General features: G+C 39.5%; 1 protein-coding gene across 1 annotated transcript in view; it reads right to left on the bottom strand.

Annotated features, from left to right (window-relative positions):
• The window catches only part of PTPN13 (protein tyrosine phosphatase non-receptor type 13), a gene marked incomplete at its 5' end in the record, with an annotated part of 123045 nt that extends 110453 nt beyond the window's left edge, over nucleotides 1-12592 (bottom strand). Inside the window, one exon of the mRNA XM_081332275.1 lies at nucleotides 12478-12592. Within this exon, the coding sequence (XP_081188401.1) occupies nucleotides 12478-12592 (115 nt within the window). The remainder of the gene's footprint in view (nucleotides 1-12477) is intronic.
• Nucleotides 12593-12994: the final 402 nt, after the last annotated feature.

Genomic DNA, 12994 nt, shown 5'->3' with positions numbered 1-12994 from the left:
CTCCGTTTCAAAGCCGAAGAGCCAGCGCTTGTCTGAGGACGTCTCCGTGGTCATGTGGCCGGCATGACTAGACGCCAAAGGTGCATGGAACTCTGTTACCTTCCCACCGTAGTGGTCCCTATTTTTCTACTTGCATTTTTTTTACGTACTTTTGAACTGCTAGGTTGGCAGAAGCTGGGACGAGTAACAGGTGCTCACTCTGTTATGCGGCACTCGGGATTCGACCCGCCAAACTGCCGACCATCTGGTCGACAAGCTCAGCGTCCTAACCCACTGAGCCACCACATCCCTTTTAGGACACATACTGTACATTTTACTAGAATTCTACAGAAGTTTAGAACTTATGCTCATTTGGACATAAAGTGAATTAGGATGCCTTCTAAAATCCTTGTACCCTTATTTATAAATCAGGTCATTGATCCAAGTCAGCTTCTTTATTATCTTCAGTAAATAATACTCAAAGAATTCCTCATTAACAAAGTAGATAATGTGCATTTAATACAGCAGGTTTCAATTCCATATTTAATCATTTTGGGGATTAAATTGATTAAAACCGACTTACTAACTAAAAATAATTAAAATGGTGCTTCTTAGATGTCCTTTGTTAAAACAAAGAATTTAATTGATAGAGCAAGGGAGTTATATTGGAAGACAAGAGACACAAGAACTTCCATTCATGTTCCATAAATAATATTGCTATAAAGAAAAGCAACACTGAAATAATGCAGCCTACATCTGAACTTTCAAAACAGGCAAATGTTTACCATGAAAAATGGCTATTCTTGTAATATTAAAATCCCTTTGTGTAGAACTTGTCAAACATACTACTTACAATGCATATACGTTTTTCTAACGATTACACACTGTCTGAATGTACTAGAGCAGGGGTGTCAAAATGCCGGCCCATGGGCTGGTTGCATCATGCGGAGGCTGGGCCCACCCCAGTTCTGGCAATGAGAAAAAAGTCATGATACGTTGCGACACATCACATGACATGGCAAGTTTGACACCCGTGTACTAGAGGAATGATATGATCCATTGTTGAGACATGCCAAAAGTTTCTTCCTTTCATAATGTTGAACCTTGGGCCATCAAAAGGAGCTAAATGATGGCAGATTCAGAACAAATGAAACTACTTTTTAACATAATACATGGTTAAAGAATGACATTTGCTATTACAAATGAATTGGTGGCCAACGTAAATGGACAGAATCACAGATAATACTCTTATCAGGTGCCTCAGAGAAATTTTATTATCCCAAGGTTTGGAAGCAATGTAGCTCTAAGTACCAGTTTCTGGAAAAAAATCACCAAGAAGTTAGTATTTCATTCATATTCCAGCTGTGGATTTCTCGTAAAACTTGGCTTATTCATTGGGGGCACAAAATGCTGAACCAGACATTTTATTTTGCTCTGATTCAGCAGAGATCTTTTCCATATCCTTAAATTTTAATCGAACAGATGGTTTGTTACTGAGAAGCTCATTTTTGGCTCATACGTTGTGTATGATTTAGTGACTGGCAAATGGTAATAGCCAGATGTAAACCATTTTATAGCAAGAGGATAAAGTTTATCTTCTGATTCCTGAAGCAGCTACAGGACATTAGGCTTCCTCTATCATACATGTAGCACTGGCCAACTCTGCTGTTGTAATGCAGTCATAATGAAGGCAGAAAACCTGAAACTGGACAAAACTGTTTAGGTTCCGTATATGTATGAAGCTCTTAGGAAATATCCTCCTTAAGAATACCCACTAAGCAACATAACTGTCTAATTTCTGCCAGGAAGTAAAAACTTTATAAAGGTCTCTGAGATCAGGTAATTTAACTTTTAGTAACTGTTGATTTCTCTGAGTGTTCTGCTGTTTTTATGTTCTCTTATGTGGTTTTAAGCACGGTACGTGTCTGAATTTATTAATCATCATCACCCATATATTGCAAAAATGCACAGGTAGAAACAAGCCATGGACATATATTGTAGCCTGTTTGATAATAACCATGTTCCTGTGTCTGAGGAAACAGGGAATGCCACTTTTAAGATAGAACTTGCTGCTGACCTTTATATATTTCCAAAAACATTTATAGAAATAACTTTTGTTCCACTTCCGTTGCAGGTCAGTTAATCGTTTTAAATCAGTTAACATAAATCAGATCACTGATGCAAGTCAATTTGCTGTCTGATGGTGATGGAGTGAAAAAGCAAAAAAGGAGTATTGCACAACACGATGCTGATTTAATGGTAAAACCACATAACTTCAGTGAGGTATACACAAATGTTCAACTTGCTGCTTCACAACTTAGCAGCAAAATAAAATCTTGCTGTTTTGGGAAGTAGCCATACAGTTATGTGGAAGAGGATGTAAAATTGTAAATAAGAAGGAAAAAATAAACAAATAAGACCAGTGTTTTTAAAATGTTCCTTTCACATGAAAGGACTTGCTACACATTTGATATTTTTAACACCGTATGAAAGTACAGCTTAACATTAGGGTAAACTCCAAAGGGAATCAAATAGGCTCACATTTCAATTTATTTTAGGCAGACTCAGGCCTGTCTATACATTTGGCAAGATTATGGTCCAGGTTGTCTGTTCAGGACATTTCTTATCAACAGAAAGAAGGCTGAACATCCATAACAAAGCACTAAGCCAAATATAATAAATTAAAACCTACTCCTGAAATTAAATCAGTTTTCTTCAGGTGTTATCAAAAAGAACCTTCTAGTGCCTTCAGACATCCAACCCAATAATTGATGCTTTCGTTTTATTTCTACATTTGACAGCACACAGCAAAACAAATTACAGTCCTGGATACCATCTTTATTCACATGGCCCTCAGACGCATCCGTAACTCTTCCAATAATTCCAATATGAAATATTCTTTTGTCTAGCTCAGGGGTAGGCAACCTCGGCTCTTTTATGACTCATGGACTTCAACTCCCAGAATTCCTGAGCCAGCCAAGCTGGCTCAGGAATTCTGGGAGTTGAAGTCCATGAGTCATAAAAGAGCCGAGGTTGCCTACCCCTGGTCTAGCTGAAATAATCAAGTAAACTATCTGCTGTTGTCTGGACTACTACTAATAATAGAGAAAACACTACTAGACGTACAATTCAACAGAAAATAATGTTCTGTAGAGGTAGTCCTTGACTTACAACGGTTAATTTAGTGACCGTTGGAAGTTACAACAGCACTGGAAAAAAATTAACATATGACTGTTTTTCACACCATTACAGGATCCCCAGGGTCACGTGATCAAAATTCAAACTCTTGGCAACTGACTCATATTTATGATGGTTGCAGTGTCCCAGGGTCTTGTGATCACCTTTTGCAAAATTCTGGCAAGCAAAGTCAATGGGGGAAGCCAAATTCACTTAACAAGTGTGCTACTAATTTAACAACTGTGGCAAGAAGAACGTAAAAACGGGGCAAAATCACTTAACAAGTGTCTTGCTTAGGAAGATAAATTTTGGACTCAATTGTGGTCGTAACTCAAGGACTACTTGTACCAGCAACATGCTTTCAAATTTCAAATGGGCCCACTACAGAGCCTTGGTGGAGCAGGGGGCTAATGCCTTCTTAAGTAACACCAGCTGCCTGCAATTAGTGCAGGTTCGAGTCCCACCAGGCTCAAGGTTGACTCAGCCTTCCATCCTTCCGAGGTAGGTAAAATGAGGACCCAGATTGTTGGGGGCAATAAGCAGACTTTGTAATAATGGCGCTTGGGGGGGGGAAAGCCCTAATAAGCAGGCATATACATAGAATGAAGGCTATTGCTAAGCACATTGATTTGTGCTTTAAATTGTAAGCAGCCCTGAGTCTTTGCAGAAGGGCGGGATATAAATGGGATTAAAAAAAAAGTCCTGATTAAATTACTGTCAACACACACACACACACACACACACACACACAGAGTCACTCGCACACACAAATACTAATGAAGTCCCTTTGTTCCCTCATACAAGCTGAGATGGAAAGGTTATAGCAGGGGCCCTCAATCCCCGGTCCATGGACTGGTACGGGGCCATGGCATGCCAGCAACCGGTCCGCACAAACAAGCAAAGCCCCATCCGTGGGATGCAGGCAGCACACAAAACCACACCCCCTCCAGTCCATGGAAAAACCTTTGGGTTATAGAACTCTAGGCCTTTGGGATGATATTTTGTAAAAAGGGCATCCAGTAAATCCACAAAGTATCTTAACAGTGTTCCATTTTCCACTGTAAACAATTCTTCAAATCTGAGGATGGCTCGGACCTAAACCTACTCAGCAAGTGTGGAGATCATTGTGAAGCAACAAAGGGAGGCCACAAAATAAACTAAACCTCTTTGCTATAATGCACTTGGGATCTCTTCTGTCCCTCCCTGAGCATATGTCAAAAAACTGTGTTGAAAATGGCATTGTAAGCACTTTGACCAGACCTTGGCCGCTCATCTAGAAGAAAAAGGTATAAAACCAGTGTCTGCAAAACATATTGGAGGAAAACATTTTAAAGGTTACAAAACAACTGGATACAGACGTGAATTTAATTTTTAAAAAATACACCTGGCAGAAACAACAAAGACAAGAAAAGCTTTTGGGGATTCAGAGATCCAGCAGTTCCACTGTGAGGTTTCTTACGTTTGCCAAACTGAAACCAGCCAAATAAACACAACCAAGTGCCAAGTTTCTTGAGAAACTAGTACAAAGAATCTTAATAGGAAAAATGTGAAAGACAAGGCGGGGGAAATAGCATGAAAACCAACCCTTTCATAATTTACTCATAGAGTCGGAGATGGAGACTGCATGAAATCAAGGCATAATCAGCAAAATGAACATTGCCTAATTCTTGTATATAGAAAGTTACCATAATAGGAGAACAAACTTGGATAGAGCCTTCTATGTGCATTATCAGTGTCCATTCGATATGGTGAAGCACTTAAACACATATTTCTTACTTATTTACATGAAAGGGCCTTACCACCAACTTTTTCAAATGCTCAGGAATCTGTACGGGCTACACAAAAAGGTCTTGGACAACATATGTATCCCACAAGCTGACTTGCTCTGTGTGTGTATGTGTGTGTGTGAGAAAGAGAGAGAGAGAGAGAGAGAGAGAGAGAGAGAGAGAGAGAGAGAGAGAGAGAGAGAGAGAGAGAGAGAGAGAGAGAGAGAGAGAGAGAGAGAGAGAGAGAGAGAGAGAGAGAACACAAGGGATCTTCTCTAATTTTTATTTTTATTAACTAAATAACTAAAAATGATCTTCAGTGGGTTATGTTCCAACTACAATCTCCCATCAGCAAATCCATTCTGGGCTAATATATTAATAAGCAATCTCAAACAAAGGAATGATTTGCAAGTTGCCATAACCATAGTTTATGTTCCTGGCCCAGCATTGGCGTTTTCCTGCCAGATTCTCGTCTCCTCCTCCATTTCCTGCCCTCTTGTCCTGAGCTGAGTTTTTCCCCAGACTCTCTCTTGTAAAAACCACCCACTGTTCTTTTCCCTATTAAGGTTACAGACAAGACTGTACTTTTTAACTCAGCTAAGCCTAATTAAGCATGAGATGTTTCTTTTGTAATATGTCTCAAGAACCATCTGCTTTTTTCTTTTGTACCTTGCCTCACCACACCCTCTGAAGTGTCTGGGGTCAAGCAGAATGCTTCGCCATTTGGATCCTCCCAATCGTGAAAAACTCTTGCATTCACAAACTCTTTCTCAGATCTCATCTTGAAGTGGAACTGTGAAGGGGAACAAGTTTCAATCCCTTTTCGCTCTTCCCACTTCTGATATTCAAGCTTTTCCAAAAAAGAAAGTCTTAATCTTCTTTCCAGGACCACTCGATTTTTTTTTAATATGGCAGCTGATCAGTTCTGTATCATTTTTAGTAAACTGATGACCTATATCCAGAACTATGCTGCCTGGTCAAAAGAACATAAGAGTGGAGTGGCAGAAACCCAAACTAGGCAGTGTGACTTCCTTTGTTTTTAAAATAATATTCTGAATAGCAGTGTGTTGCTTTTATTCAGGAGCTACACTATTCTGGCAAAAAGAAAACTATACAAAGGAAAGATACTGGAGAAGAGAATTTTGTGATTGTTTTGGAGGAGGAAGAGGAGGGGTGGAAGAAGAAGAAGAAGAAGAAGAAGAAGAAGAAGAAGAAGAAGAAGAAGAAGAAGAAGAAGAAGAAGAAGAAGAAGAAGAAGAAGAAGATGATGATCCCAAAGGTGCGGTGGATTATAGTAATTTATCTTGCTGTTGGGGTTAGCCAATAGTGAGCCAGTATGGCATCATATTTCTTCAATGCAGTACTTCGATGGGAAGGTTTTATTTAGAATGCTTATTCAGCATAAAAACCCATTGCAAAAATAACAGTGACTTTCTGGCATCTTAAAGACTAAACCATTTTACCATTTCCACATACACAGTTTAATGTTTACTATAGAAATGACTTGATAGTGCAATTAAAAATAATGAGAAAGGTTGGGGCATTTTAAAAATAAATTCATTTACTATGGCTTAAGTACATACAGTATTTATCCTGGAGGTACTAAGAATTTACATCAAATGTACACCAATTTGAAGGCACATAAAAACATATAGAGTTCATCAGATCAATAGACCACAGCCTTTACCCGTAGTTGTTGTCTCTATAAACAGAGGCTGAGTGGGTGGGGAGATACAAAAAAGCTGCAGTTGCAACAAATATCTAATTGGGTAACAGATTTTCCAGCAGAAAATAGCAAAAAAAAAAAATCCCCTATCCATTGAATAGGCGTAATAGGAGTAATTCACCATCTGCCCACTGCTAAAGGCAATTGTGTATCTTCATGCACATTTAAATGTACTAGATTGTTCTAGAATTGAGGTTGGACTCATCCAAACTAGAATCATTTGAGCTAACCTGATTAAAGCTTGACCAACTCAATTTTATTATTTTTCTCCACTCCTTAATTAGAACTTGGTTGCCCAGATCTCTCTGTTCTACTAAATGTGCAGTGTATAGGACAGAATCTTCTTTTTCATTAGAGGTAAATGACCCTAGTACCTTCTATCTTATTGACAAAATTTTAACTGTAGTAATTATGTATCATTACGATTTGATATCACTCAAAATGTCACAAAAATATATAGTTTGTGACTAACAGTTAGATATGCAATTTACTATACTTTCCAAGGAATTGTCTATGGAGATTCTCAGTTCATCCAGGTCATTAGTTGTCCCAAAGGTGCTTTTTCCAAAAGGTAATTGGACTTTCTTGGTTTTTTTCCTTGAACACATTTTGCTCCTCATCCAAGTAGCTTCTTGTTCAAGTTTTGCTTCTCATAACTGAACAAGTTGCTTGGATAAGAACCAAAACATTTTCAAAGGGAAAAAAAACCCAAGAAAGTCCAATTGCCTTTTGGAAAAAAAGCTCTTTTGGGTTTACAAGGGATTGCTTACCCCACCCAGAATATATTCCCATGAGATCCATAAGAGGCTTACATTCAAACAAAAGGTTATGGCAGCATTCACCAATCTGATGCTTCTAGATGTGCTATATCAAGGGTGTCAAACTCAATTTCATTGAGGGCCGCATCAGCATTGCGGTTGCCCTCGGGGGGCCGGGTGGGTATGGCCAGGGTGGGCGTGGCCTACTGGGTGGGCGTAGCTAGAGTGCGTATGGCCTACTGGGTGGGCGTGGCCAGCTCTACATCGTTCGCATCAAGGGTGCCTATGGGGGCCTGGGCAGGAGTGGGACAGATCTGAGGGTCTCTGGCAGGAGGAGGGTCTCTGGGCCAGGGCCAAGGCAGTGGGGGCCGTTCCCTCACTGTTTCCAGGATGGCTTCGCAGGCCACATGAAACCACTTTGTGTTTGACATGTGTGTGCTATATCAAGCTACATTAACTCCAGCCAGGATGATGTTTGACCACTGAATGTGCCTCAGAATAGAGGGGGCTGAAATTCAAGACACATGAAGTACCAGATCGGGTTTAGATGATTCTTACCTTAGACTGAACTGTCTCAATTTAATTGAATTTTCTTGTTCACTATGAATAAAGGACTGTGACTGAAGCTTTATACCTACCACATCTTGCAATGGACCATACAAACTTTAGAGACTAATACCATTTTATAAAGTAACCAGCTTCAACCTGTTTTACTTACCCCGTTTAGAAATGTTTACAATGAAAAGGGAAGGCTGCTCTTCTACATGTACAGAAACTCATTACATGCAAAAGACCCAGAAAGACCTGTGGCCAGTGACCTCAGATGGTAGAAGAATTCAAGATTCAGGATGCAATTTCATGCAATACAAGAATAAAAGGTGAATAGAATAGAGTAGAATAGAATAGAATAGAATGGAATGGAATGGAATGGAATGGAATGGAATGGAATAGAATAGAATGGAATGGAATGGAATGGAGCTGGAAGGAACCTTGGAGGCCTTCTAGTCCAGCCCCCTGCTCAAGCAGGAGAACCTATACCATCTCAGACAAGTGACTGTCTAGCTAGCCTCTTCTTAAAAACCTCCAGTGATGGAACACCCACGATTTCTGGGAGTAAGCTATTCCACTGATTAGTTCTCCTCACTGTTAGGAAGTTTCTCCTTAATTCCAGGTTGCTTCTCTCTTTGGTCAGTTTCCAACCATTGTTTCTTGTCCTGCCCTCTGGTGCTTTGGAGAATAATTTGACCCCTTCTTCTTTGTGGCAGCCTCTCAAATACTGGAATACTGCTATCATGTCACCCCTATTTCTTCTTTTCTTTAGACTAGCCAAACCCAAGTCCTGCAGCCGTTCTTCATAAGTTTTAGTCTCCAGACCTTTGATCATCTTAGTTGATCATCTCTGAACTTTTTCCAAGGTCTCAACATCTTTTTTGTGATATGGTGATTAAAATTGGCTGCACTATGAAGTCTACATGCTTTGAATGACAAGTGCTAAAGCAGGTCCTTAGCAGGTGGAATACAAAGATTGGCCTGGGAGGGGCATTTCACATCAGCCCAATTGCATTGCTTAGTGATGGAAGTTCTGGTCTCAGTTATGGTGATAAATCAAGGATTATCTGAATTTTTATAGAACCTTGAAAGCCTGTCAGTTTCTTTCTGTTCCATATGCCCAACAGAAAGATGTCAGGGATATATTGAGTTCCTTTCTCACACTTTTTTACTTTTTCACAACTGCCATCCCCTACTCCTTTAACATTTCATTGCTCTCTTCCCCCTTTCCAAGACCAGATCTACAGTTTTTCATAACATCACATGGATATAAAGAAGAGTGGGGTTTTGACTACCCAGTTGAGCCCACCATTTTGAAGTTGCCAACTGTCCCTGAGGGCACCCTTATAATAATCCTTTGTGTCCACAGGTTGGCTAAGGCAGATTGTCCAATTGCCGAATATGCTAAAGAATTAAAACTGACTGGATGTTTATCGAAGTTGAGAGTTTCCAGCCATTTCCAACCCTTATGAGAGTTGGAATTCTTCATCAGAATTGGAAAACACCTGGCTGAAAATGGTTATTTAAGATCTCTGGCAGTCATTCCGACACCTACCTAGAAATCTTATTTATAGGTGAAAGAATAGAAGCAGAATGGCCAAAATACCTTCATGGCTGAGCAGCAACCAGGATATAAAAAAATCAATGCCAGAGACACTTGCTCATTTAAAAAGAATTATAGCCTTATTTTATTTTATTTTTTTCTAAAATGCACAACAGCATTTGCTTCACTCAATCATGCATTAAAACTCTTCCTGTGAACAGCAAAAGACTCAAAACATCTAGCTTCATCTCACTGAAAAAGGGGCAAATCAATTCAATTTGACATAAACCATCAATATTGGGCAAGCAGCCATGTCTATAATGATGAACATCAAATATGTCAAAATCTCAGTGTTGTGAGGTATTGTCTGGGAACCACAGAAAGAGCCAGGACTGGCTTTATTCTTATCTCTTGGATCTTTGAAGAGAGTAATAAGCAACTGCTTTAGTAACTCAAGAGCAGGTCGCAGAAACTTCTGAAGAAGTTGGCCCACTCTCTTGTTTTCTACAAATAATGATGCTTTCTAGAAATCTTCAAACATAAATATCCAAATCATGATGAAAAGCCATTTTCATGAATGAGGACCATTTTAAAGTTTTAAGGAAAGGATTTGTAATGCATAGTCTGAATTTACTCATGTACACTATATCTTAAATCTTGGCGTATCTACTCAAGAGACATTTCTGACAAGCTAATGCTGCTTTGCACATTGAAAATTCTGGACTTAGGAAGCAAAGCGACAAAGCTTGACCCAAGTCAAGTTGAAATTGTGTGAAGTTCCCTTAGAGAAAGACAGCTTTAAGGTGCACTTGGGCCATTTATTTATTTATTTGGTCAATTTATTGTATATAGCCAGCCTTTTGATTTCCAGCTCAGGATGGTGTACGGCTAAAACAGAAATAACACTATTTAAAGAAAACCTTATTGAAATATATATTAAGGCGTAAAACAATTATATAAAAGGGACGTGGTGACTCAGTGGGTTAGGATGCTGAGCTTGTCGATCAGAAGGTCAGCAGTTTGGCGGGTCGAATCCCGAGTGCCACGTAACAGAGTGAGCGCCTGTTACTCGTCCCAGCTTCTGCCAACCTAGCAGTTCGAAAGCACGTAAAAATGCAAGTAGAAAAATAGGGACCACTACGGTGGGAAGGAAACAGCGTTCCGTGCGCCTTTGGCGTCTAGTCATGCCGGCCACATGACCACGGAGACGTCCTCGGACAAGCGCTGGCTCTTTGGCTTTGAAACGGAGATGAGCACTGGCCCCTAGAGTTGGAAATGACTAGCACGCATGTGCGGGGGAACAATCAATAAATAAAGTACAATCCAATCAGATTCACAAAACAATTGACCCAGTGCCTGGGGGAAAATCAGGTCTTCAGGGTTTTATGAAAGGTAAATAAAGTCAGGGCCTCTGAATCTCAGGGGGAAATGGTAATCCTCAGGGGATGCAGCAAAAGGGAAGGGACATTACCTACTGCTGATCAGAGGGGGAATTTCAGAGGAAATATCAGGTAACGGAACCCTCCCCCTCCCTGCTGAGCCACCAAGCCGGAAAGGTTGGGGACCACTGTGCTATACAATATTATTTCTCCACCTCTCTTCTCTACAGCCTAGAAAAACAGAAATATTTCTAAATCTTTTCTTTCTTTCTAAAGCAGGTACAATGCCAACATTTAATAGGGAAATTTGCATAAATTTAACAAAAATGAAGATTAAAACTTTCAACCAGAAATTAATTTTGTTTATTTGCTCAGTTCACAGAACAAAATATATGTTGTTTGTATGTACACTGAGAGCTTATGCACCAGAGACAAATTCTTTGTGCGTCCAATTACACTTTGCCAATAAAGAAGTCTGTTCTACTCTCTTCTATTCTACTCTACTCTACTCTACTCTACTCTACTCTACTCTACTCTACTCTACTCTACTCTACTACAGTTGCAATAGTTGTAACTTTAACTCTAAAAGTGATACACAAGTAGGAATATGAAATAGCTGGTTCTTCATCTTTTGTCAAAGCAAGAACATCCGATGTTAGCAGCGTTGACATCTATATGTATAAGGAACAGACTCCTCAATGTTTCACCTCTACATTCAGATAGAAGATGATGAGGGTCTAGGGCAGGGGTAGGCAACCTTGGCTCTTTTATGACTCGTGGACTTCAACTCCCAGAATTGGAGTGAATTGCTGTGCTGGCTCAGGAATTCTGGGAGTTGAAGTCCACGAGTCATAAAAGAGCCAAGGTTGCCTACCCCTGGTCTAGGGAAAGGCAGAAAGAATATGAGAGCTTGACCTCTGAGACTACTTTTTACATTACAAAGTTTAGAGTAGTAGGTGTGGTTGCCTCAGGCTTTGCTTCTTGAAACAGTTCCAAAACATGTCATCACTAAGTCAGATTTCCAAAGGCTTTAGATGGGAATGTCTTTTTTTCAATGCACCTTTTTAAAATGCTGGAACTAAATGCTACTGGTTCATCCCTTGACCTTCTCCATGTTCTTTAATATAGTCAGGTCTTTAACCAGTGATAGGTTAAATGAACCTGACTCCTAAAGGATAATCCTAACATCTACCTTAAACATTACCTATTTCATTAAAACAAAAAAACAAGCCCTCTTTTTCACATGCAGGTTCTGCACTCCCTCTAAAGTGACCATGTGTAGTAGGAATCAATGAAGGTGAAGCCAAAACAAGGTCTTGGATAATCAGAAAGAATGCTATCAACATGGTCAGAGGAATGTGTCCTATTCCAAATCCTGATTAATGAAGTTACTGAGATGATGGATGTACCTGACATATTTCTTCTCCATTTAACAAGGAATTTAAATTTGGCAGATAAGTTAAATTTGAACCCTAATCCTAACCCTAACCGTTTCCACTCGTTGGATTACTTATTCAAATTTTCTATCCTTTGTATTATTTTCCATCCCGTATGGTCTTACTCCAACACACCTACCTTGAAGCAAAAATCTACGCCTTACCTTTTCGGAGTAACTCTTGAAGACTTTCAGCACTTTGATTCAGCACAGCCCATATTTCTTCTTCCTGTAGTGGTCCACCCCGAACTTCCAGGGCTTCAGCTAATGACACATGCATTTTATCTGAGAAAGCAAAACAAGACAACCCTTGTTCAAGAAGGCATCAGTACTTTCTTTCCATTCAGCATTTGTACTAAATTTTATTCTAAGGGAACAGTCATTTTGATAGACACAACTGTAACTCCAACTTGCCTTACTTCCACATTAAATTTACAACAAATGATGACATATATATTTATTTTATTTATTTATTTTATTTATTTAGTTACATTTATATACCGCCCTATTCCCTGAGGACTCAGGGCGGTTTACAGGGAATTAAAAATCCAACATACAAAAGTTAAGAACCAAATTAAAAATATTAAATTGACCCTGTACTCAATTAAAAAGAACCCCAATTAAAAATTTCTCCTTAGTCTGGGCCCGAGAGCTCGAAGAGCCAGGTCTTCAGGCCCCGGCG

Source organism: Vipera berus (genome assembly GCF_964194415.1).
Source record: "Vipera berus genome assembly, chromosome: 7".
Classification (NCBI taxonomy): Eukaryota; Metazoa; Chordata; class Lepidosauria; order Squamata; family Viperidae; genus Vipera; species Vipera berus.
Note: the sequence above shows the minus strand (reverse complement) of the source record. Positions and strands in the feature narration are given on the sequence as shown.